Genomic DNA, 25,337 nt, shown 5'->3' on the forward strand with positions numbered 1-25,337 from the left:
GGGCTTGGAAGAGAAATAGCTTCCTTATTACACATCTTTAGAACCTCTAATTGTAGAATTGGTGTGTCATGGAAACAAAAACATTCTGAGATCTACCATGTTGAAGGTGGGAGGCATTAGATAGTTTCCTGTGTAAAAGGTACGGAGGGAAAATAACTGATTCTGGGTTTGGGGCAGGAAATGTACAAGATGAGCCTAGAATATCTTGTGCCAGAGATAAAAGTTACCAAGGACTAATGAGATCACATCAAAGGACACAGAAGCCACTTCTAAGGGCTCCCACTAGTCTAAAATGGGAATATTTGAGCATCAGAAAGAATGATGAGTGGACCGAAACATCAAAATAATTAAAATCTAAGAACTCATAATGGTATTATAAAAATAAAAGAAACCCATTGACTACCTTGGGACTTGCTAGGGAACCAACTCATAAGACTGAAAAATGATAAAGGAAAAAAAATGAAGCATTTATTCTGCTTTTCCAGTACAAACTGCATTTTGGTGTAACCTAATAAAGTTCTTACTCATAGAAAAATAGAAGCCAATAAATGAGGAAGAAAAAAATAGATTTAGAAAAAATCACCATTTTGGTAAATCTAATGAAATAATGGATATACGTAAAGATCATAATTGGGTGCTAAAAGCATTAGGTGAAAGGTTGATGAGGAAATTTGCAAGTAAGAAATCAGGCTAATAACTTAACCTACTAATCAATTTTAGCACCACTAAAATTGAGACAATCATATATTGTTTTTAAGTCTCATGATGTCATACAGTAAAAATTACACAGTGCCACCTATAAAACATTCTTGCCTAAAAACTGAATCTGAGTTTAATCATGCTCCTATATCTAAATACCATTTACAGAAAATATGAGGACTAGAAAACAAGCTAAATTAATCTCAGACAAGCAGTCAGCCAAATCTAGAACACGGGAAATTCTGCAAGGCAAATGACACAATGTTTAACCAACAAATCAATGTCATTAATAAAAAGAAGGGGAAACTGTTGTGAAATGAGACTTAAGAAAAGTAACAGCCAAATGCAATCTGTGAATCTTGTTTGGATCCTTATTTGAATAAAAATATTTCTAAGTCGACTGAGGAAATTTGATCATGGACTGGGTATTAGATGATAGGAACTGCTAATTCTGTTATGTGTAGTAATTACATGGTGGTAGTATTTTTTTTAATGTACCTAACATTTAGAAATGCATCTAAATTTTCAAGTGAAAAGCCATAATGTCTTGAATTTTTTTTTTAAATAAGCAGGGCAGAAACGTGGGTGGAAGAAACAGATCAAATAAGATTGACCAAACATTGGTAATTATTGATGCTCAGTAATGGGTACATAGGGGTTGATTATACTATTCTTATTATATTTTGTATAATATTTGAAAATTTCCAAGTGAAAGATTCGGACAAAGACAAAAGAGTTAAGGGAGAGGAGATGAAGCCAATGATATTTGATTAGAACCCCATTAGGGCCAGTTATGAGGCTTGGAGGCATTTGGGCTACATATGTATATCACATTTAGACTGCTGATTTTCAAAAACATGAATACTGTAAAATGTATTCCACATTGAAAGTAGTCAGAACACAATTCCATCTTCCATTGTAATTCACAAATCCCTTCATTCATTCATTCAACAAACATTTAGGAGTAGCTACTATGTGCAACACTGTTCCAGACACTGGGGATAGAGGAGTGAATTAAAATGACAAAAACCCCTCTCTCAATGAAATTACATTCTAGAAGGGGGAGAAAAGAAAGCAAGATAAATAAGTAAACTTAGTACATTAGATGGCATTGGGTGCTTAGGAAAAAAATTATAAAAACAGGTTAAAAAAAACTAGGAAGTGTGCGAGTGAGGAGTTTGCAATGTTAGGATGACCTGAGAAGGCTTTACTGCGAGGGTACTATTTGAGACAGGAGCTTTTCCAATAAGAGGGCAAAGCAAGTGCCAAAGTCCTAAAGAAGAATCATTAAATTTATAACAGGCTATTATAATGAACATCAATATCATAACAGTTAAAAAAGAGGTGCTGATTAATAGATTTCCAATTGCTAAAATGATAAAATCATTTTTCAGATACTTGATCACTGCTCTTTTTATCTCTTCCAAACCTATCTTCCAATGTCTTTGTTTCGATATTCTTTTAGTTTCCTAAGAACAATCATGCTGTTACTATCTAAACAAAGTGATCATAAAGCTTTGGTTCCTTTTTTTAAAAAAAAAAGTCTCATGGACACTCATCTCCTCTAAAGTAACACTGTATGGCCTGTACCGCAGCTGACACTATCTAAACACTGGTGATTTCTTCCTGCTTTAAATGGGTAAAGAGGCCACCACAATCGAATACTGATTTTTTATTAATTTGCTTAACATAGAAAATCTGGTAAACATTCTTAATTCCTCCTCCTGTCTTACTTCCAATATGCAATCAATCCTATTAATACTGCCTGTTCCAGTTATTTATTGCTAAATAACAAACTGCTGTGAAACTTAATGGCTTAAAACATTTATTTTATTCACAAATTACAATTTAGGCAGGGCTCAATGGGGACAGCTTGTCAATGTTCTTCTTGGTGACAGCTGGGGTCTGGGGCAGAAATTAAAGGCTCATTCACCCATATCTGGTGGTAGGTGCTGGTTGTTGGCTGGAACTTTAGGGCAGTTAGCCAGAACACCTACCTGTAGCCTCTCCTATGTGGCCTGAGCTTCCTCCCAACACAGTGGCTTGGTTCTAATGGAGAGCATCCCAAGAGAGAAAATGGAGCAGAAGTTATATTGCCCTAGCTTCAGAAGTCATGCAGCATCACTTCTGCCACATTCTATTCATTAGAAACAAGTCACTGAGGCCAGCCCATATTCAAAGCAAGAAGAATTAGACCCAGCCTCTTGATGGTAAGTAGACATATCTTAAAACCCAAAACAGTCTATCCCCTGGCCATGAGTTACATACATTCCTCCAACACACAAAATAGAGTTGCCTTCTACCAAGAGCCCACCTCCCCAAAAGCTTCAGTTATTTAGAGCATCAAATCCCAAAATCTTGTCATCTAAATCAGGTACAAAGTGAATGTGGCTTCTCAGGGCCAGTTCCTTAAGTCCAGCACAAGTACAGTTCATCTTGATCTGAAGACCTGTGAGCTAAAGAGCCAACATATCTGTCCCCACATAACCAGAATTTAACAACTGGTGAAACATGGAACAGGCAATAGACAGTTCCACTCAAAAAAGAAGAAAATTAGAGGCACAGAGCAGCCACTGGATCATAGCAATTCTGGAACCCAGCTAGATATATGCTGTCAGTTCCTTGATTAGGGCTCTTGAATTGTTTTTCTCTTTCCATAAAACACAGCCCATGTTTGCTGAATTTCCTCAGACTGCTTCCTGTCCATAGAAGAGTCCAAAGGCCTCTCTTCATTTTCTTATTTTTTTGTAACAACTTTGAATTATAATTCACATATCATACAATTCAGCCATTTAAATGTATAATTCACTGGTTTAAGTATATTCACCAAGTTGTTCAACCATCACCACAATCAGTTTTACAATATTCTTATTACTCCAAAAAGAAGCCCTGGATCCTTTAGCAATCACTTCCCCATTCTTCCCGTCCACCCAGCCCTAGTAACCACTACTCTCCTTTCTGTCTCTATAGATTTTCCTGTTCTGGGAATTTTATATAGATGAATCATATAATATGTCTTTTATTCAACATAATGTTGTCAAGGTTCATCCATGTTAGAGCATGTACCAGTACTTCAGTCCTTTTTATTGACTAAAAATATTCAATCATATGGCTATACTCTATCCACTTACCAGTTGACTTACATTTAGATTGTTTCTACTTTTTGGCTATTACAAATAATGCTATGAACATTTGTGTACAATTCTCTTGGGCATATATATAGGAGAGGTCATATGGTACCCTTTGAGGAACTGCCAGACTGTTTCCCAAAGTGGCTGCATCAGTTTATATTGCTACCAGCAATGTATGAGGGTTCATCTTTTCACTTTATACTGTCACTTTTGACCCAAACTGATATAATCCCTTTAAAAACTTTGTACGTTTGCCTTGAAACAGTTCATAATTCACTCCATCAGACAAAAGCAACACCCCAAAATCTCTTTGCAATAGCCCTTCTCTATTTTGGGTTCCCGTGTGAAACTACTGTGGGACAATAGCCTTAAGAATTTTAGAAGCTCTCTCATCTGTTGTTTAGAAAATGTCTTTAATCTTCCTGAAGTCTTAAAGCGTTTTACAGTCATGCTTTTGGCTTCATCTTTGGAGTTCATTTTCGTGACAGTTCCCTATCTGGAATTCATTCCTTAATTTTAGCATCATCTACTGTCTGGAGAGGCTAGGAATGAGAAAGTTTTGTTTTTCAAACCCCAAAATTCGTGGCTCATTTATATTTAATAATTTGTCCTCTTGCTTGCCTTTCCCGTCATTTATTATAGGCAGCTAGAAGAATCCAGATAGTTCCTTAGGTAGATCATCCAGTTGATGAGATATACTTCTTATTTTCCATGTTAATGCTGCTGGCATCACTGCTAAACTTTCTTCTACTATGTAAGAGAAGTCACCTTTCTTCCAGGTTCCAATAACATTTTCCTCATATTCCTTTAAACCCTCACCAACAGCCTCCTGGACTGACAACAGGCCCCTGCTAACAATCTCTTCAAGGCCTTTCTTACTTACACCTGAGGCCCAGTCCCAAAGCCCATTACGTGGTTTAGATAATTTGTTATAGCAGCAAATTCTGTATCAGGGTTCAATCAGAGAAAAAGACCAACAAGGAATCATATAGACTTTGACCTTAGGTAATTATAGAAGCTGGTTAAACCATCTGTGTAGGTCTGTTCCTTTTGTGTCTGGTGCTATGCCTGCCCCAGAATTGAGATGCTTAAGGAAATATCCAACAGAAGTGGGAGAAGCTACAGGCTCAACTGTTACTTCACACTAGTGAAGTGAGCCAGTAGACTAGCAACAGGATGCGTGATATTAACACTAGATGCCTCCAGTTTTTCCAGTTAACATTGTAAGCTTTCCAGTTAACACTGTAAGTTTTCCAGTTAACATTGTAAGTACATAAGTTTAAGGTATACAACATAATGCTTTGGTATATGTATATGTTGCAAATATTACAATAATCACATATTTATCAAGTGTCCATTACATGCCTAGGCAGCATTACAGCACTGCGGCACGGGGGACATAGTAAGGAACAAGATAGGTCATTTCTTTCATGAAGCCAACATTTCAATATAATAAATGCTAATTTAAATAAATACACAAAGTGGCAAAGAATCTGATTTGTTGGTTCAAGGAAGATTTCTTGCTGTTGACTGCTGAGTCCAGTCATAATGTGTTTAAAAGGACTAACTAGTTGATGAAATAAATGTGAGGGGGGAAAGAATTTAAATAAAAGGAGCACGAAAAAATGTTCATGGCATGAAATACACAGGGCCATGGGGAATATAAATAATTCTAGTGCGTAAGTCTAAAGAAAGGAGTGATGGAAGTTGATGCTGGAGAGGTATGTAGGACCAGTCGTGAAGGACCTCCTTTAAATGCCACAATAAGGAATGTGGACTTCATCCCATAGGAATGGGGAGCCACTGGAAAGTTTAGGTAGGGAAAACAGTAGCCAGATTTGCATTTCTGGCAGTTCACAGCAGCATGAAGGGAGAGTTTATGAGAGTTAAGACTGGAGGAGGGACAGCAATTATGAGGCTTCTGTACTATTCTAGGTGAAAGAGAAAAAGGGATAGAGAGGAAATGATAAAGCATAATGTAGGTAAGATTGTGACTAGAACCTGATCTCATAGGTACATTAGATGGGATGAACCATAATTTAGGATGTGAGTTGGGAAATAAGAGTTGGGCAGGGTCAGGCTGTGGCACAGGTCCAGCTTTATGAAGACATAGGAAAAGTAAAAAAGGAGATGGGGTTCACCATTTCAACGTTTTGAGTTTTGACCTGCATCTTAAATGCATTCCCTATGGAAGCCCAGCTGAAAGGGTTGCTTTCTTTGCTGTATGTGTTAGCTTTGTGGAATGTCAGCATCCAGAGCTTTCCTAGCAACCAGAAATAAATCTATTTGGCAGGATAATCTGATGAAAAATCACCAGGTTTTGAGACAGCATCATCCTGTGAATTCAGCACAGGTCAAGGAACCTTAAATTGAATGTTAATCCAAACGGCGCAATTGACTTATTATGGAAACTTAAATAAGTCAGTCAAACTAAGCTATATCTGTCTTGTCGTCAGTAAAACAACAAGAAAGAATACCAAACTATTCCACTGAGATGTGTGAGAAATATCTAACTAATGACTGTAAACTACTGTGGAAGGATAAAGTGCTATAAGAATGCTAAACTATATAGCATTCTAGAATCTCAAGGACCTTAAAGTTAAAAAATTCACTAATTTTATTAACACAGAGAGGGCTTGTTCCATTTATTAATACTCTATAATACAGAGAACCTGGGTAATTCCTACTCTCTTATAGGGGTCCCTATGACAAATTAAAAAGGCTTTGAATGCTACAGAAATGCATGGAAAACTGGAGTTCATAAATACAGGTTATGGCAGAAACCAATACACTTATTTGATTTGTTTTGACAAGCTTATTTTGTGATGAAAATGTGGTCTGAGACTTGGGGCACAGATAGTCCCAAGGTAGAAGTTTCCAAACATAAGCAGATGCTTCATGTACTAGAAATCTACTGTAGAAATTCTCTCTTCTGTAATAAACAAGGCTATTGTATTTCTCTTGGTTTTCTGTTTAAATATGGAAATGGAAGTTTTGATTTAAAGGGTTTTGGATTCTCAAAGGCCTGCCTTCTATGGTCAGCCTTGCCATTTACTAGCAGTATGGTTTAGCAAGTTATTCATTCTTAACCTCTTCAAGTCTCATCCCCATTATCTATGAAAACAGGGTATTGGGCAAACCGACCCCTGCTGGACCTTAGCTCCACTATCCTCTTCCTTATGCATCACTACTTCAACCTAACACACAGCAGGGAGACAAGTCCTTGGTGCAAGGGGCATATGTTAGCACCTTCTATCAGTCCCAAGAGTAGTACTTGCACACTTTAGATTTAACAAAAGGTGAAGATCTTGATTTAAATGTCTATGTGAAGCTGTACAAAAGAAAACATAACTACCTTTACTGAGAATTTACTGTGTCAGGCAGTGTACTAAATTCTTTATATAAGTGGACTTATTTAATCCTTACAGAAGGCAGGGGTTGGTATTTTAAGCAAAATCAGGAGAAAGATTATAAGTCATTCCTGTTCAGAAAAATAATAAATTCAGCAGGCTTGTACAAAGGCAGTAATTTGTTTCAGTAAGGTATACTAGTCATCCTGATTACACTGAAATAAGACAACTGTAATCTTCTTCTTGGTCAGTATATTAACCAAGGTTTTCTTTTTGGTCTGTATACTTATTTTAGAGGACCATTATATTTTTTAGATTCGTTAAAATCAAATTGTCTTAATTGACACATGAAGGTAAATTAACTGTAACACACTATCAGAAGTTAAGAACAAAGAAAGCTCTCTTGGGTTCCATTCTTCCTTTCTTGGGTTCCATTCTTCCTTTCAACTAACCAGAAGACTTAAGAATTCATCCAAGGGTAATATAAATTAGAAAGCAGCCCTTCTGTGAGCAAGCAGAATTCTAAGTCACTATCTTGTCCTATTCCTAACAGCCCACTAGCCTAATGAAACTCCTCAGAGTCATATCCTGTCCTCTCAGCTGATCTTACAACAATTAACAAACATTAAGCACTTAATATATAGGCCAAGCAATGTGCTACATATTTTAATAGTAATCAGCAAGTCCTTGTTTCTAAGCACTTAAAGACTAAGGGGAAATAATAACAACAATAATAATAATAAACAACTAAATGTAAATAACTAATTATAAGTATAGAGTTACTAGAAAGCAACATGCATCAAGTGGGGTACCTAACCTAGCCCAGGTAGGAGAACTCTGGGGAACTTACCTAGGTCGGTGCTATTTAAGCTGAGACCAGGACAGTAAGCTAGGTGAAGCAGGTTGCACCCAACTCCGAATGTCAGTTCAAAGGTCTTACAGGAGGGAACAAGACGGGGTAAAGAACAAGAACTGATGTTTCTAAAACTTACTTTAAAAAATGAATTAGAAACCCTGTGAGTTCTACTTTTTCCATAAGATAGAGAAAGATACATTTCAAACAAGACTTAGAAGAATCAACGTATATAAAAACACACGGACATGAAGAAACATCCCTCTCTCATTTGTTCAGTAAAAGTAAAAACAGTATGAAATTACAAACTAAATTTTCAGAAAAAAACTGTCCTTCAGCTAGCTCATGACAACGTATACCAAGACAATGTATTAACAAATATGTGGCAGCACTAATTTGCATAGATTTCCTTCTTACTGCTTCATATTCTTACACAGATGTTTATTCATTTTTCTTTTCTTCTTTAACACCCAATAGTTTTAGATATTTTTCTAATTAATTTGCCTTTCATAATTTTAAAATAATAAAATAATATAAATGTTATAAATATTAGAATCTGTGACTATTATTTTCAATTATATATGAGGACAAAATAAAAGCTGAATAAAATTCTAAAACAAGTTTTCTCTACTTCTAAAATTATTAAAGAATAACAATTTGTACAAATGTTGATTCAATCCACTCATCTTTTATTTTTCTTTTAGCAAACATCAGATAATATGAACAAAATTTTATTGCTCACTATAGTTACACACATTCTTTTTTGCTTTATATAAGTTAAAAAACATATTTAAGTGGATAAAATTCTTGGCTAAAGACATATTCCAGAACTCTAACATATGCTTTTCTGAGTTAGGACAAAAGAAAGCTTATCAAACTTCCCTAAGAGACCAGCATCATACAGCAAATTAAATTAGTATATGCTGCTATTAAGTTAACATCTGCCATTTTTTAAAGACTTTAATTTTAGTATTTAGGTTACAGCTAAAATAATTTTTATCTCAAGTTTTAAGAAAGAAGAGAAGCTAACCATACAAACCCTGTTCATTACCATATTGGCCATTTAAAAAATAAAAAATAATAAAAATTTAAAAATATATCTACAATCAAGACAATTCTATTCATCCTGCTAGAAAAAAAATAGCTACCAATAAGTTATTTTAGAATACTTTAAATATAGATGGAATTTATAATAACTAGATATCTTTGTATCTTGTTTTATTACTTCTTAATGCTTCTCTTTTAAAGTAATAGATTACTTCAAAATAAAGCCAAGCTGCTTAGTATTTTACAATATCATTCTTTTATAAATTTCAGACCCCCAAAAAAATTCAGATCAAGGATTACAAAGCAAGCAGCCTTCAGAATATATTTTGTTTGGCAAGCAGAATGGTTTTAATCTTTGGCAGTTGAATACCTTCATGTAGTACTTATTTGCTCTAGATGACCACAACAGCTCCTGCCAGGTTTCCACACAGTCACCTGCTGGGCATGTGATACTGATACCCTGTTTTTAATATTATAAAACCCAATATTTACTTATAAAAATTAGTCGCATTCATGGAGAAAAAATTCAAATTTTATAAACTTGATGCAAAGTCTTACTAGTTATTTTCTTATTTGAGAAAAACAGATCAAACCAGAAAGGTTTCATTTTTATAATACCTCCTTACATAACAAATTATCAGACACATTTGTACAGATGGGTACTATCTTCTTAGAATACTGTTACAAGTAACCTAAAATCTGAGCTAGACAAATCATTCAACTGAAAAGTATTGTACTGATTTTATTATACAGTCATGCCTCAACAGTGGCTTTCAGCCACATAAAAAATGCCCAAATACTTGAGACAAATATTCTCAAATATTTGAGGAAAGGTGACATTAATAAGGCTAACAAAATAACAAGTTAACAAAGGCATTCTCTAATCCTAGAGAATGAAGCAAAGGGAGAGATCTTGTAAGACAAATTGTAAAAGAGGAAGAATTTGAAGTAAATTTGGCCTTGGACACTTTTATATTGCTACTCCTTCAATTTTCACAAGTTAAAGAATAAGAGAAACTAAAAACTATTTCTTAGTGGAAAAGACTGCAAGGCAAGCAAAGTAGCTGAGTAGTGATGGAGAAAATACAACAAAGATATAAAAATTTATAGTTAAGAAGATAATCAAGAAATGATGGTACAACCATTCTGAAGTTAAGAAACAGGAAGGAATAACAAATGAATTAGAAAAGCAATAATCTGCTGAGTCTTTTTAAGTTATATACAAATAAAAGACATCTGTACTTCTTTAGAGGTTTAAATCTGATTGGAAACATATTTACCTATGAATTTGTCTCATTTCTTAAAATATAACAACTGATTCCCATCTGAATAAATATTTTTAAATTCTTTATTAAAGCAAGCTTCTTAGCTGCACTTTGATGGGGCTATATAAAAAGCGTCAGAGCATTAATCCCATCAACACCAAAGTTACTGCAATCACGTTCATTTATAAGCACTCATTAAATTTGCTATCACCATCACCACATTATTGCAATGTCAAAGAGACTGAGTCATTTCACTTCTTCAAGAAAAATTACACTGACACGGTTACTGAAAGCTTTCGGTAATAGGGAGAAAAAAATTTTTAACTATTTCAACACAGAACAGAATGTTCAGGATCCTATATTTAATAAAAATATCAGCAAACAGGGTACCATCTTGGTCTATAAATTATGTTCTCCACAAGGGACTTACAACTGTTTTTTAAAACACCACTAAGGGGACATTGGTGAAAGTTTATCTTTGACACATTTTTTAAAAACCTGTTAGTAGCTTTGCCATAAAACTGATTTAAGGTAGTTGGTTTTTTTCCAGAAACATTTAGAACAACCCAACACTTGGTATTAATACTCAGATCAGCACGCTGTACTAAAACATAACAGCAACATTTTATAGACTAGCTGCAATTTTCACTAGCTGTGTTCGCCAACCGTTTAACAGAACTGTAGTGTTCTCCTAAGCCATATGCATGTCTCATGTAACTGAAAGAAAAAAAGGAGAAATAAGTAATTTAGATAAAAGCAATTCAATTCACTGTATATAAATGTTTACTATGTATATAAAACCAAGTATTTTGAATTAATCACTTCACAGGGTATCATTCAATAGACTTCATTACTTAAAAGTTCCACACCATTTGAAAAGCATCAGCGGTCAGTAAGATCTGGTTCAATAACTGTCTGCTGAGTATGTCAGGTAAAACACCATCATTGGAGTGAAAAAGGAAAAACTGAGATGCTGAGTGCTCAACAAGCTTAAATTATTACCTAAACCCAAGCCATTAATGACTACCTTAGTAGGCTTAGCTAATGAACACTAAAGCCAATGGCAAACTCTCCATGCTGTTTCAGAGAACTCTCAATTATGTAACGTGTTTTTACAATATGAAGAAAAAAATCTCTAAGGAATAAACAATCAGGCAACACGAATGTATTTCAGCTTTTACACCTGTTGAAACTTTTAGCATTACTGTCAAACCAGAACAACATGAGAACTAATCCTAAAATTTTGTAACCTTTAGAAATGACTTTATTCTTAACTCATATACAAGATTAAATCACTAGAGGTTTAAACAATTACCTAAATCACATATTTTGACAATGCTTTCTAATTCTGTAATTGCCTTTTACATAAAATAAGCATAATTAATCCTGCTGAAGATGGACTTGTTTCGATTAATCAACATATATAACCTAAAATTTTTTCATAATCCTTTTTGTCTTAATCATGAAAAATATTAACAGTAGGAATTTCTAGGTACTTACACAAGTATTAATGGGTTTTTTGGATATTCTTCACCAACTACAAGAGGAGGAGAATCTGCCTGTATTATCTCTATCGGTGTTCGTAAAATGTGAGACAGGGCTCTTAGCTATAAAAAAGAAAATGTAAAACCAAAAAACAAACAATATATATATTAGTAAGGGAAATAAGCGGTAAATCTTATTCAAATCATGAACTACTGAATTTATGCATGAATAGGGCAACGAGTCAGAGCAGGGATCTACTCTTTTTCCTTAATGTACACCAAGAGCCCAGCACATAGTGGGCACTTAACACATATTTGTTAAAAATCAAATAAATATAATGTTTACTAAATCAAATGCATAAGTTTCAAGCCCTGGATGTACAACAGCTTTTTGGAAATATCTATGCCATAGTTAATGAAGCATGGGGATGAGTAAATTGAGTTCATTATACTAGTCTCTCTACTTTTGAATATGCCTTGAAAATTTCCATAATAAAGGATTTTTAAAAATGCTGTTACTCAGGCACCAGATCAAATCAATTACAATTGAGAGGGGCTGGGGGAAGGACAGAGGAAGCAGGAAAGAATAGGAGGTTTATTTTTTTAAAAGCTTTTCAGATGACTCTATTGTACTAATGTTGAGAACAACTGCTCTATAATTTTCAAGGCATGAGTAGAATGAGTTCGCTTATGAACTGTACTATCCCTTCATGGAATTTCCAACTGATTAACATACAATTTTAAGTTCATGCCACATGATATAAAATTAGAGCTTAAAGTTGGATGAATAATAGTTAATAATGAATATTGGTAGTAACATTCTTTTAGACTTACTTTGACCAAGCATTCTAAGTGCTTTATGTGTATTAATTCATTCAGTCTTCACAATAACCTTACGGGATAGGTACTACTGTTATACATTTTAAAGACTATAATTACAGGTAGAGAAAGGTTAAGAGAAGTCAAGCACAAGGAAACAAAATGACTTGCAACTGAACTGAGAAGTCTGACTCTAGAGCTCAAGTTCATAAACAAATTAATCATTTAACAGTATTCAGTCATAATGCCCTGATCTGTTTATTTGCCCCATTATAACAGAACATGGACCTTTTAGGAAATTTTAAACAAAGGTACGAAATTAATTCAAGAATATGGAAAAGGTTCTGTGCTACACAGTAGCAAATTTAATCCCATGTTCTATCTCGTAAAATATTCCTTTGAAGCACTTTTTTCTTATACCTAAAATAACATTTTTTAAAAGGCAGCATGGAATGGAGGGTGCAAAACAAGCTCTGGAAATCTTAATATCCCATCTAAGTCTTCAGAAATCATACAAAGAATTTCTCTTTAATAATTTAAATTTACCCCACTGTGAAAACAGCAACTCATTTCAAATGAATTCACAATTTATGAGAAAATGTCCTTCAAAAGATGTTTTAAAAGGTTTTTCTCAATTTAAAAAGAGTCACTTAGGTCTCTAGAACTCAAATTAATTTGAGATTCTTATTAAAAAGTTCAAGCATCTTTAATTACTCCTAATGTAGTCACAAAGCTAAACTTCCCGAGTTTCAGAGACCCAGGAGAGGCATACAAAACAAGTGGACACAGTTCCCTCTGGTGGCTCAGAAGAGGTACAAATATAGCACTGCTAAGAAAAAGACTTTGAAGAAGCAATTATGTCCTATCTCCAAACAACATAGTTCTTGAAGTGAAATAGTCAGAGCCACAAACTATTTAAGATGACTAATCATAATTACACAATAATATTAATTATACTGCTAGATTCATCTATCTGGCACTTTAGCTTACAAACTTCTATGCATATACTCTTTGCCTTATTTAATATCCACAAATGGCCTACCATATACACATAGGGGTTTTATTAGCCCCATTCAATAAGGAAAATGGAGCTTTGGAGGTTGGCTGACTCCCCCAAAGTCACAAAACGGAGAAGCACAAGGAAAAACCACGACCTAGGGCTTCCCTGGTGGCGCAGTGGCTAAGAGTCTGCCTGCCGATGCAGGGGACACAAGTTCGTGCCCCGGTCCGGGAAGATCCCACATGCCGCGGAGCGGATAGGCCTGTGAGCCATGGCCGCTGAGCCTGCGCGTCCGGAGCCTGTGCTCCGCAACAGTGAGAGGCCCGCGTACCGCAAAAAAAAAAAAAAACAAAAAACCCACAACCTAGCCCCAAGTCTTTCCCCCTTACTCCCTGACTTCTAATACCCCAGGCTATCTCATCACCACTTGGACCACTTAGGTGTTTTGTTTTGCTTTAATGAAACAAAGTTAACAGTAAGATAAATAATTAGAGCTTAAAAAAAATCGTGATTAACTCCCTACAAGTGACTAAATATATTGTTTTCTTACAAGTGAATTTTAATGCATCAAATACTGCTTTCAAGTCAGTCAGTATCAACTAGGAACTCAAGACACAATTGTAATTGATGTATTGTGGGAGGATTTGACGTGTATTCTCACATTAAAATATTGTTTTCTATTTCTGATGTAAGAGATGTTACTTTTCCAACAGTGATTTTCATCAGTTGAGCCACTTGGGTAAATTTTACTGTACTTAAGTAAAATCTTCACTTTCATATGTCCATAAATTCAAATATATGGCCAGTAGCAATATCACAAATGGAAATATGCAGATGCAACACTAGCCTCACCAACACAATGATCAAACACTGGGCTATTTAAAATGAAATAGTGCTTCAGTTCCCAAAGGTACATACTTAAATTAAAGGCCTAAGAATATTAACTCCCTTTTTCAATGCTTCAGTAGAGAAACAGCAAATATATAAAGAAAAGGAACCTTGAAAGGGAAATTTGGATCATCTGAAAACTATGTCTGAAAACTACAGAAGGGATTTTTAAAAATAATTTAACAATGCCACTATGAATAATAACAAACTTACCTCAAGCTGACCTCCCCATGAAGCGGTGTTTATGATATCATCACAGTATTTTCCAAACTCTTCTGTAGAAAATAGATCAGAATATAGCACTTAATAATTTTTAGAACTCATGTTAGTCCCTTCTATACCTCCCACAATTTCTGATGAAACTGCCCAAGTTATGAACTTCCTCCTTCTCTACCTATATTCTCCAGAATTTAATCCATTTCCCAACCCAAACTTAATTCATTCAAACTTTCCATCGAAGAGCAAAGCAATTCATCTCTGCTTCTCTCCCTCAGCCTAAGGCCCAGCGACCTCAACTACATTACAAGACTACCTCTCTCTTGACCCAAGCAATGACCCCAAGATTGCCACCATATTCACATTTTAAAGTCCAAATCTGCATCTGAAAGAATATGTTGAAAGACTAAAAAATGCATCCTTTATAATATCAGGTTCACTATAAGACACTGTAAGAAATGTGAGAAGAGAATCAGAGTAAAAGTAAAATGAGTTGAAACTCCTTTCCCAGTGATAGCATCAAATAGTGCCTTCACATATTTTGGAAACGTCTACTTTATTTGTTATCAGTATCAGTTCTAGCCAAAGAAAGGTCTTCCTAGATCAGTCCTGAGAGGACATAAAAGACCTAATTGCAGAGTTTAATGGCATATCTTGAGCATACACACTTTTATACAGAAAGTTAACATGGGAAACTAACACCTCTAACTTCCTGTTTAGAGGAAGGGGAAAGAATTATGGGCATCTAGGAGAAAATATGTCCTGTGTATCTGTCTCATTCACTGTCTCATATCCAGTGCTCAGAACAGTGCCTAGAGTAGTTCTTGCCACACTGTGGCCTTCAATAAATATTGTCTAAAGGAATGAAGGTAATTTAAGTCTTTTGTCTTTTTCTCTGTTTCACCATGCTGAGTTGCCACCTCCTCTCCACTGCCCTACAACTAGCAGTTGGGGACTCCATTAAACAAGTCACCCTTAACCATCCCCTCCCTCTTCAATACATCCTGGCCATATGACTTGCTCCCAGTAGATACTGACACACCTGCTGTCTTATCTCAAGGACTAACTTTCTCCCTTACTCCCCTTTCTCTTTAAGAAACTTTTTCAGATTTTCACTTGCTCTCTCCTTTATTTGCTAGTTGTACATTTTTTTTACCTTCCCAACTATCAACGGTATTATAGAGAATAATAAGGCAGGTTATTAACTCATCTGTTTTTGGTTTTGCAAAGTCAAATTTTGCCTGAATATTATAGCTTATTAGAATAAAATTAAATCTCCCAAACTACAGGATAAAAGGAGGAATTAGCTTTCCTAATCATTCTATACTGGTGGTCTTCAGGCCCTATACTTCCAGAGACTAGTCAAAGCTTAACTTTGTGAAATAGAACTTATTAACACACTTTTAAAAATAGTAATAATGAATCCTATTCCTATCTTAGATAAAAGATTTATTTTAACTACAAAATAGTTAAGTACTTAAAAGATCTTAATAAACCAAAATGTGCTAGTATCTATTAAAGTTATAGAAAATAATTTTGCCTAAATGTTGAGATTTTTTTCCCCCATAAGGACCACTCAGGTTATTTTTATTATCAGTTCCAGGAAGCACTTTATTTAACAACCACCACAACCACAACAAGACATAGTAAAGAAAAATAAATTACCTGAAGTATACATATCTCCTGTATTAGGATTTGTTAAAAATGGCAGAAAGTCTTCCACGTGGCTTTGCATATAGTCAGCAGTCTGACATCTTAAGGCAGCCACAGTCAGACTGCAGTCCTGTTCTTTCAGTTGATCTTCAATGGCTCTATACATACAGTGGCCATCAGATGGAATCTGTTTAATTTCCAACTGTCTAGCTGCCAATATTTGAGCAAGTTTTTCACTTTCTACATGTCTAGCTCCAGTTAAGTTTTCAATTTCAGCTTCAGCTATCCTTTCTTCCCGCTCCTTTTCCAGTGCAGCTTTTTTGTCCTATGAAGAGAACAGTGTAGGAAAGTTAATTCCTAATAATTAGGACTAATTTACATTTATTATGGGGATGAAATATAAAATTCTCAGAAACATTTTTCTCCCATCTCCCACAAGCATTATCATATTGATGATCTCATCACTTATAGAATTTTCTATATTGTGAACTCCTTTAAAGGCAAATGTTATTTCTCATCTGTGTGTACAGCACCTAGCTCTGTACTAGGACAAAAGAAAGCCCTCAAATTTTTCTTTGAAGTCTATTTAAAAACTACATGCCAGGCTTCCCTGGTGGCGCAGTGGTTGAGAATCTGCCTGCTAATGCAGGGGACACGGGTTCGAGCCCTGGTCTGGGAGGGATCCCACATGCCGCAGAGCAACTAGGCCCGTGAGCCACAACTACTGAGCCTGCGCGTCAGGAGCCTGTGCTACGCAACAAGAGAGGCCGCGATAGTGAGAGGCCCGCGCACCGCGATGAAGAGTGGCCCCCGCTTGCCACAACTAGAGATAGCCCTCGCACAGAAACGAAGACCCAACACAGCAAAAATAAATTAATTAATTAATAAACTCCTACCCCCAACATCTTCTTTAAAAAAAAAAAACTACATGCCAAGTATCTAAAAACTTTACTTACCGATTTCAAAGTACTATCTTAGGACTGAGTTGTCCTAGGCCTTAAAGCAACATCATTGTCATACTTAAGTCCAAGCTAATCCAAACTTTTTAACTTATCACTCCACCAGTGAGGTCTTAATGTGCTAAATCACCAGCTCACCAGCGAGGCATTAAATGGCTAAGGTCTTTAGGAGGGTATAGGAGCTCTATATATCCAGCTTTAAAAAAAAAAAAAACACATACAAACACACACACGTTTAACTAAAGTAACAGATAAAAATATTCTTCTCTATAAAAAAGTTAAAATATTACAGATAATCTAAAGTTCCCCTGCCAATCCCAGTGCCTGCTCTAGAGGTCTGATGTGTATCCTTCTAGATTTTTTTTCTATGTATTTTAATAAATACAGATGTACTCATAGAAAATGTACAGAAAACAGTATTTTAACAAAAGTCCTATCATACGTTATACTCTGCAGCTTGCTTTCCTTATTCAAATGTTATAATGGGATGGGGAGAGGGTAATGAGAGATTTGTGACATGAAGGGTGGATAAGAAGTAGAGTGGGAAGGTTGGGAAAAAAGAGAAAAAACTCCTGACACTTGGAATAGCAAGGATCAAAAGACAGAAAGCACTATATGTTTCATAGCTGAACACGGTTCATATAGCTAGAGTACCAGATAAAAGTGTCAAGAGATAAGGTTGGGGGGCCAAAAAGATGGTATACAGTTAATATATATTAAGTCTATGCATACAGTTTAAAAAACAACAACACTAGAAGGAGATACACAAAATATTTACAGTGCTTTTCTCTGGATGGCAGGATTACAAAATAAGTTTTATTTTGCTTTGTGTGTGTGCCTGCATGTGTGTGTGTGAACATCTTTCTAACTCTCTATGGTATGTTTTACTTATATACTGGGAGCAAGTGCTTTTCAATTTAAGAGAATAAAAATCGTTAAACTACATTCTATCAATATAAATCTTGATATTGGTAGCAAACTACAGTGAAGGATTTAGATAAGCCAAGAAAAAGAAGGAAAAGGTAAAGATTTTTATTTCCCCAGCTCTAACCTTTCCTTACGACAGAAGATGTGAATGGAAAGGCAAATTTCAATTTCACTTAATGCCACCTGCTTCTACTACATGCCTGTTATGTGCTGTGCCAGATAAACCTAAAGTGAGTTCTAAGTTACCTGAATCAAAAGCAGTATTATCTTCTTAATAAAACATAAACCTATTTGCTTTTTCTTCCAAACTCCAACCATGCCAGAAATACCATGAAACAATTTATTTCACTGCATACCTACAACTGTGGATCACAGTGGCATAAAATCTTAAAACACAAGATGGCACTATTACTTTTTAAAAGACTATAAAAAACATTTTCAGAGGGGAGAGGAAGGATAAGCACCTTGAATATCATCTAATCCAAAACCCCTCATTTTCCTCTTCTGAGGAAACAGCACGCAGAAAGATTTCCAAAGGCCATACAGCTGGTTAGAAGCAGAGCAGGGACCAAGGACAACACAGAGAGCTCCTTCTATCCAGGCACCTGAATCAGAATAAAAGTTGGAGTAGATGGGAGCTGGAGTTAATGACGTCAGGTACTAGTTACTGGAAGAGTGGAACTTTATACTATCTGTAAAACCTTAATTTAAGCCTCTAAAATACTAATCCAATCATTACATTTTTTTCCCTCATGCTCTGCTTCAATATTACAAAGCAATTGTATTTCCTTTTCAGGGCACTAGGTGGGAAACACATTGCATTGTTTTCCCAACCATGCAGAGTTTTCCAGTGGCATGAGACACTTTCCTTTCTACAACCCTAGTCCTGGAGGTAGAATGGCACCCATAAATTCTAATGAAAATGTATGTATGATGAAAATAGCACATAAATCATAAATACATTGTCAGTAAAACTAGAGTCATGTAGTAATAGTACAGTAATACAGCAAAAACAACTCTGAAGAGAAATCTTAAGAGCTGGGTACTAGTGCACGGGTTGTATTAAACTTTCAGCATGCCACTGAGACAACCTGGGCCTCAGCTTTCTCATTTATAAAATAAAGAAATTGAACTAGATCTCATTCCAGCTCTCAAATTTCTTATTTTTGGAACCCAGTTCTTCTAAGTTCTACTTTGGGCTCTTTCCACCATACCAATAAGTTTTCACTGAAGTTCTCTGAAGTAAATAAAATACTCCCTATGCTTTTCTAGATTGAAAATACGGGATTTGCTCTACAATATTCCAATAATAAATCTTCATAAAGTTTTGTCATGTTTTTCTACCAGAGAGTTGTATCTCTCCCAAAGATGACATCATTAGTTAACTGGCTTTTCATTCCTTGGTGCCTCTGGGGGAAAAAAAATGTGGTTCGGCATAAGTCTAATACCCAATTATCTACCCTGTCTTCAGGTTCCATTTTCTTAAATATTATAAACTTTCAGTGTTTTCTGTCCCCAAATCCTATTAATATAACAAAGCAATAAGAAACTTTGGCCATTACTTACAGGGTGTTTTCTCTGCCAGGTGTTGACTCAGCAGAGAAGTGTTGCCAAGCAGCTGACTATAAAAGATACTACATTTTTTGAGAGTATAGCTGGAAAAGGTATGCATTTCAGCTATGCAATATTTTAGGAGAAAAGTAACAAAATGTTTGAGAAACGTAAGGGAATTAGTTTGTTTTGTTGCCTAAGGGACCAGGTAGGGTGAACAAGTGTTGATAAAGACAGGAAAGAGTTGTGTCATGTTTGCCAGAATTAAATAGTTGCTACTCTAAGATATAGCAATTACTAGGTAGAGGCAACTCCAACAAATATTTGTTATGTTTCTGCCAAGCAAAACTTCTTCCCTTCACTTTTGATCTGTAGAAAATAGATGACAATAATAAGGCTATAACAGAATACATATCATAAGCACAGAGTTGGTGAACTAAATAACCTCCAAAATACCATGAAATCTAAATTTCTTCAGTCTATGAAATTCACAGTTATAATAATTACTCAAGAACAAAATTTTACAATAGTATGAGAAATGTTTGACGATTTGCAACTTAAGCAACTTTCAAGCAAACAAACAAAAAAACTTGTCTTAGGTTGAATTTCTTAAGAGGTGCACTATGCAGTATTTAACACAGTGAACAATACTATCACTTGTTGACCCAAATGATAGTAAAAACGTTGTTTTAGGGCTTTGGAAACAGTAAATTGTTTAATATTCACAATAACTCTATTAAGTAGGTATTATTTTCCCCCATTCTATACATGTGAAACTGAAGCTTAAAAAGGTTAAGAATCTTACGCAAGGCACCACAATGGGATTAAAACCTCCATCTGACTGACACCAAATTCCATGCTCTATTAAATTATGTACTACTAAATTATAAGATGCAAAGCTCGTTTAAACATTTAAATCCTAGAAAACATCAAGTGTTAATAAAACAATATTTGGGAAAGAAAGATTAGATTTAAACCCCTTGTTCTTTTTCAAAGTAAAAAGCCCTTACCTATCTAATCTCACGCCCATAATTTTGATATCATAAACCTATTACGTCCAATAAATCAGTTTCCTTACAGATCTTTGGTGACGCAAAATTTCATTCCCATATTTGTTTTTGTGCAAGCTGTTTCACTGACTTTAAATATCCTAACTAAATAACTATATTTCCTTAAATACCAACTATGTAACACTTAGCACAATGAGTTTTTCCTTCTCTGAATTTTCATCACAACTAACCAATACATATATAACTACATAATTCTGATATTTTTATATCTTGCTTAACTTCCAGATTCAAATTCTTATTTTACCACTTAATACCATAGTTTTTAACCAAAGCTATACATCAGTATCACCTGGGCTCACAGTCTTCAAATTCTGAATTATTAAGTCTGGAATAACATATTTGTAAAAAATATCCTTTGCGGGCTTCCCTGGTGGCGCAGTGGTTTGAGAGTCTGCCTGCCGATGCAGGGGACACAGGTTCGTGCCCCGGTCCGGGAAGATCCCACATGCTGCGGAGCGGCTGGGCCCGTGAGTCATGGCTGCTGAGCCTGCATGTCCAGAGCCTGTGCTCCGCAACGGGAGAGGCCACAACAGTGAGAGGCCCGTGCACCGCAAAAAAAAAAAAAAAAATTATCCTTTGCACATCCCCTTTCCTAGCCCCACCCTCCTATGAGAACTGCAAACTGGACATGTTATTTTATACTGCTTCAGGGCTATTTTCTTCTCTATAAAATGGGGATAAGAAATCCTACTTCACAGGATTACTGTCAAGACTAAATGAGATTTCATATAATCTAAAGCCTAATAAATGTTAGTTCAGGTCCTCTGGCAAGGAACTCCATTTTTTTTCTATTCACTTCCAATACAACACCTAAGATAGTATTACACACATAGCACTAACAAATACTAGGTGACTTTCATACCCGTCTCTTTTGTGCTTTTGATATCCGAAATGGCTGATTCTCAAGAACCAAGTTTGAAATATTGACAGCAACAGAATCTATCTAAGGGAAACAAAAAACATTTAACAAGTTAATGAAAAATACCTTTAAGTTATTATTCAAAGTATTAGATTATTAAATTATCAAAAGTCACAAATATGTGTCATCCCACAATTCAAATTTGAATAACAGCACTAGATACAGCACAATACTAAATGAGACATAGTTCTGTTGACTTTCTCTGTATTTAAGGGAGAATTGTCAGATTCCCAAGAACTTTCCTTATAGCTCTTCAAAGACAATGCTCATTCCTGCATGGTTTCCTTCCTTCTTAGAATGCCTACTCCATTCATCTAAATACTTCCTATAAGGGCCACAACTCATTCAGCATTCCACCCTTCCCTTCTCTAAATGTTATACTTATAAAATATGTAAGGTTCTGTCATTACTACTTTCATAACCTCAAATGTGGTGGCAAAGGCCTTTCTCTATCTTAATTAGCCAGAACCTGATGAGCACTGTTTCTTGACCCTGGTAGGAAGTTGAGATTTTTCTATCCTTTCCCATCTACAAACTGAAAAACTTTTAGGTAGAAAATTTAATCTATAATTATTGTTAGGATATTACAACTAATCTTAATCACCAAATGGCTGTTACGTGTTTGCTAAAGAATAAACTGCTAGACTTACAACTATCAGGATTAGTAGCTAGTATTTTATTACCACAAGTATAAGTTAAGCTAGTTTTTAGTATGACACATACATGAAACATATCAAGGCCTCTAATACCAGAGTCAGCAGTCCCTAAGGCTATGGACCAAATGATCAAAATATCAAAATCAGATTAAGACTTCAAAGAGCAGTTATCAACTTTAGTGAAATTAGGATTCTTATATTTTTCTGAGGAATGTGCTAATTTTACAAACTGCCATACTGACAACAGGCAAGGTACAAAAAAGCATCTGGAAAGAAAAGGAGAAAGCAGTGACAAAAGAATTCAGGTGACATTCAGAAAGAAAACAGGCTTCAGTTTAAGAAAAAAAAGATAAAGTAAAATGAGAGTTTGTATTTTAACAGTTGGACAATATGTAGCTTAACAATTAAACATTTTTGTCCTTGGAAACCTAGGAAAGAAATCTCAAAATTGAAAGGCCTGAGAGAGCAAACAAAACTATCTCACTAATAGAAAAGATAGGGAGACAATTAGGAATACCATGATTGTAACAACACAAACACCTAGAGCATCATGCCTTGTTACTTGGAAATAAAAGGCACGGAAAGCCAGGCTCTTGACAAAAAAGTTAAAGAAAATAAAACTATGTTTAATACAATAACTGTAAATCAGTACAGACAAGCTGTTTTCCCTGTCAACAGCAGACCAAAAATGAACCAAATAAAATAAAATTTATTTATGGTAGATAAAATTTTGCATAGACATAAGAACTTTCTAACTATCAATAATGAGAATGAGGTTATGGAGTCTGTGATCTTTGGTATCTAAAACCCATGTAATAAGCTACCACTCTAGATAAAATTATAACAGAATTCAGTATTCACATTCTGGAGTAAGACAGCTCTCATTTTGAATTCAGGCTTTGGTACTCAATGGCTGTTATAAATTTAGGACAAAGTTTTAAATCTCTCTGAGTCTGTTTCCCATTTGAAAAATGGGATTATCTACACTTACTTCAGAGGTAATACTTTATAGTGTGTTATTATGAGAATTATGAGAAAATTAATGTAATATATTAAACAAAGTGTGTGGCAAACAACACATTGTGTATGGCTACAATGATGAAATAAATATTAGCTAAAATGATGACAGTTAACATGCTACAATTTACCCAAGAAACATCAGTAAATTTCATCTTTTACAACTTGTTCATAAAGCACTTTTAACTTAAAAAATGATTTCACATTTGTTATCCCATTTCTTAAAAAAAAATCTTGTGCTTAAACAGCAGTACTATTTGTATCATATGATATGTGAAGAACTTATGCTCAAGAAGATTAAGTAAATTTGCCCAGGTTACAATCCTATTTAATGGCAATTCTGAGATTAGGAGACTGGTCTTCCAACTTTCATTTGGTAAAGCTTCCTTTAGTCCATTTTATCAATCTGTTCATCTTTGGGGCAATAGTTTTCTTTGCTGGCCTTCCTTAAAAAACACACTACCATGTAAACCTGGTTGGAAAAATATCAATGAAAGGTGATGGCATGAGCGTGACTAAGTGACTTCTTTCCCTCCGATTTTATGATTTTATATAATAAACAGTGTAGTAGAAGTGGCAGTTGCTTTCAAAGGTAGACAAAGAGAAACATTACTTCACCTACTTTACTCTCCTTAGAAGTCTGCTTCAATTGCTCCAGCTCCTCTTTATGTTTCTGTTCCATTTCTGCTTCTAACTTAGCAACATCTTCAGTAAGTTGCTTCCTCCTCTTTTTGTCATTCTTGGGGACAGCATTCTTCATACCCTGAATTTTGGCTGAAAAGCCACCAAAACCATTAAGTCATAAACCCTGGGATTAAGAATATGAAATAGTAACAATAAGGGGATGGTAAACGGTGAAGAGTTTAGAAAAAGTAATTATGAAAGCAAGAAGAGTAATTACACAACAGATAGTTACAGAGAAGGGCCCAGATGAAGCTAAGACACACCCTCAAAAAAAAAAAAAAAGAAAAATTTTATTAACATAACCGTGAGTTTGTTTGGTGTGGGGGGTGGAAAAACTTAAAAAAAAAAAAGTAGATTTTTAAATCTTTCAAGTACCCCTTCCAAGTCCTCAAAATTTAGGTGAGATATTTCAAAACGCACCGAGTAGGGCAAGTGTCGGCAAATAGGGTAGGAACAGGAAGGGGAGATAGGAAAGGGGGTCTGGGTCCAAGACGGTGGCTTCCCGGTGTTTTCAGAAACCCACACCCGGGCGGCGGCGCGGGGTAGGGGGAACGCGACGGACCGGAGAAGAGGAAGCTTCTGAAGGTCTGGGGGATTAAGGGACCTTGGAAAGGCGGGAAGAAAGAGACCACTGGCTACTTTGGAAAAGCGTTGGAGGATCCAGATCAGAAACCCCTCAAGATTTCCCAGAAGCGACCCGCCACGCACCCTTCCCTGGGTCCTGGCGACTTCTAGGTTCCCATTCCCCCGTCACCTTGCAACTCCTTCTTCTCTTTGCGATGCCTTCTCACCAGCTGCTCCTCCTCATCAAGCTCCTCAGTCAAGACTGCCTCCATGACGACCAGGTAACCCAGGACAGTTGTTGAAAGGAACCAGCACAACCGGCAAGGAGCACCTTCCACCCTTCAACCCTCACCCCGTGCGCCATTGGCCGCAGCTAGGATCCAGCCCCGCCTTCAAGGCGGTGCCGGATCTAAGCTGAGTCATCGGAGAGAGGAGGAAGAAGAACCGGATGCTGCGCGTGCGCACTCCCGTGACCCGCGCTGATGCGGCAGGGCCGGGCAGGCTGGGGCGGGGTGGGGTGGGGCGGGGCGGGGCGGGGGTGGAGCGCGATGGCGTGCTGGGGTTTGGCTTAGTAGGCTGAAGTTT

At 35.9% G+C, this 25,337-nt stretch overlaps 1 protein-coding gene across 5 annotated transcripts; it reads right to left on the bottom strand.

The window, feature by feature from the left end:
- Positions 1 to 8,715: 8,715 nt before the first annotated feature.
- Positions 8,716 to 25,112, bottom strand: OTUD6B (OTU domain containing 6B). Of its 5 annotated transcripts, none has more exons than XM_029223079.1 (7): positions 24,943 to 25,112; positions 24,127 to 24,278; positions 21,775 to 21,855; positions 16,418 to 16,730; positions 14,750 to 14,811; positions 11,846 to 11,952; positions 8,716 to 11,062 (listed from the first exon to the last, which is right to left on the bottom strand). In XM_029223079.1, the coding sequence occupies exons 1-7, from the start codon at positions 25,022 to 25,024 to the stop codon at positions 10,978 to 10,980; spliced, it is 882 nt and encodes a 293-aa protein (XP_029078912.1). In that variant the 5' UTR covers positions 25,025 to 25,112; the 3' UTR covers positions 8,716 to 10,977. The 5 variants fall into 5 exon arrangements, with proteins under 5 accessions (XP_029078912.1, XP_029078914.1, XP_029078915.1 ...); XM_029223081.1 differs by having other exon boundaries at positions 24,897 to 25,022; XM_029223082.1 differs by having other exon boundaries at positions 24,127 to 24,312; positions 24,897 to 24,969.
- Positions 25,113 to 25,337: the final 225 nt, after the last annotated feature.

This window comes from Monodon monoceros, unplaced genomic scaffold, assembly GCF_005190385.1.
Source record: "Monodon monoceros isolate NGI ecotype Baffin Bay Population unplaced genomic scaffold, NGI_Narwhal_1 Super_Scaffold_14, whole genome shotgun sequence".
Taxonomy (NCBI): domain Eukaryota; kingdom Metazoa; phylum Chordata; class Mammalia; order Artiodactyla; family Monodontidae; genus Monodon; species Monodon monoceros.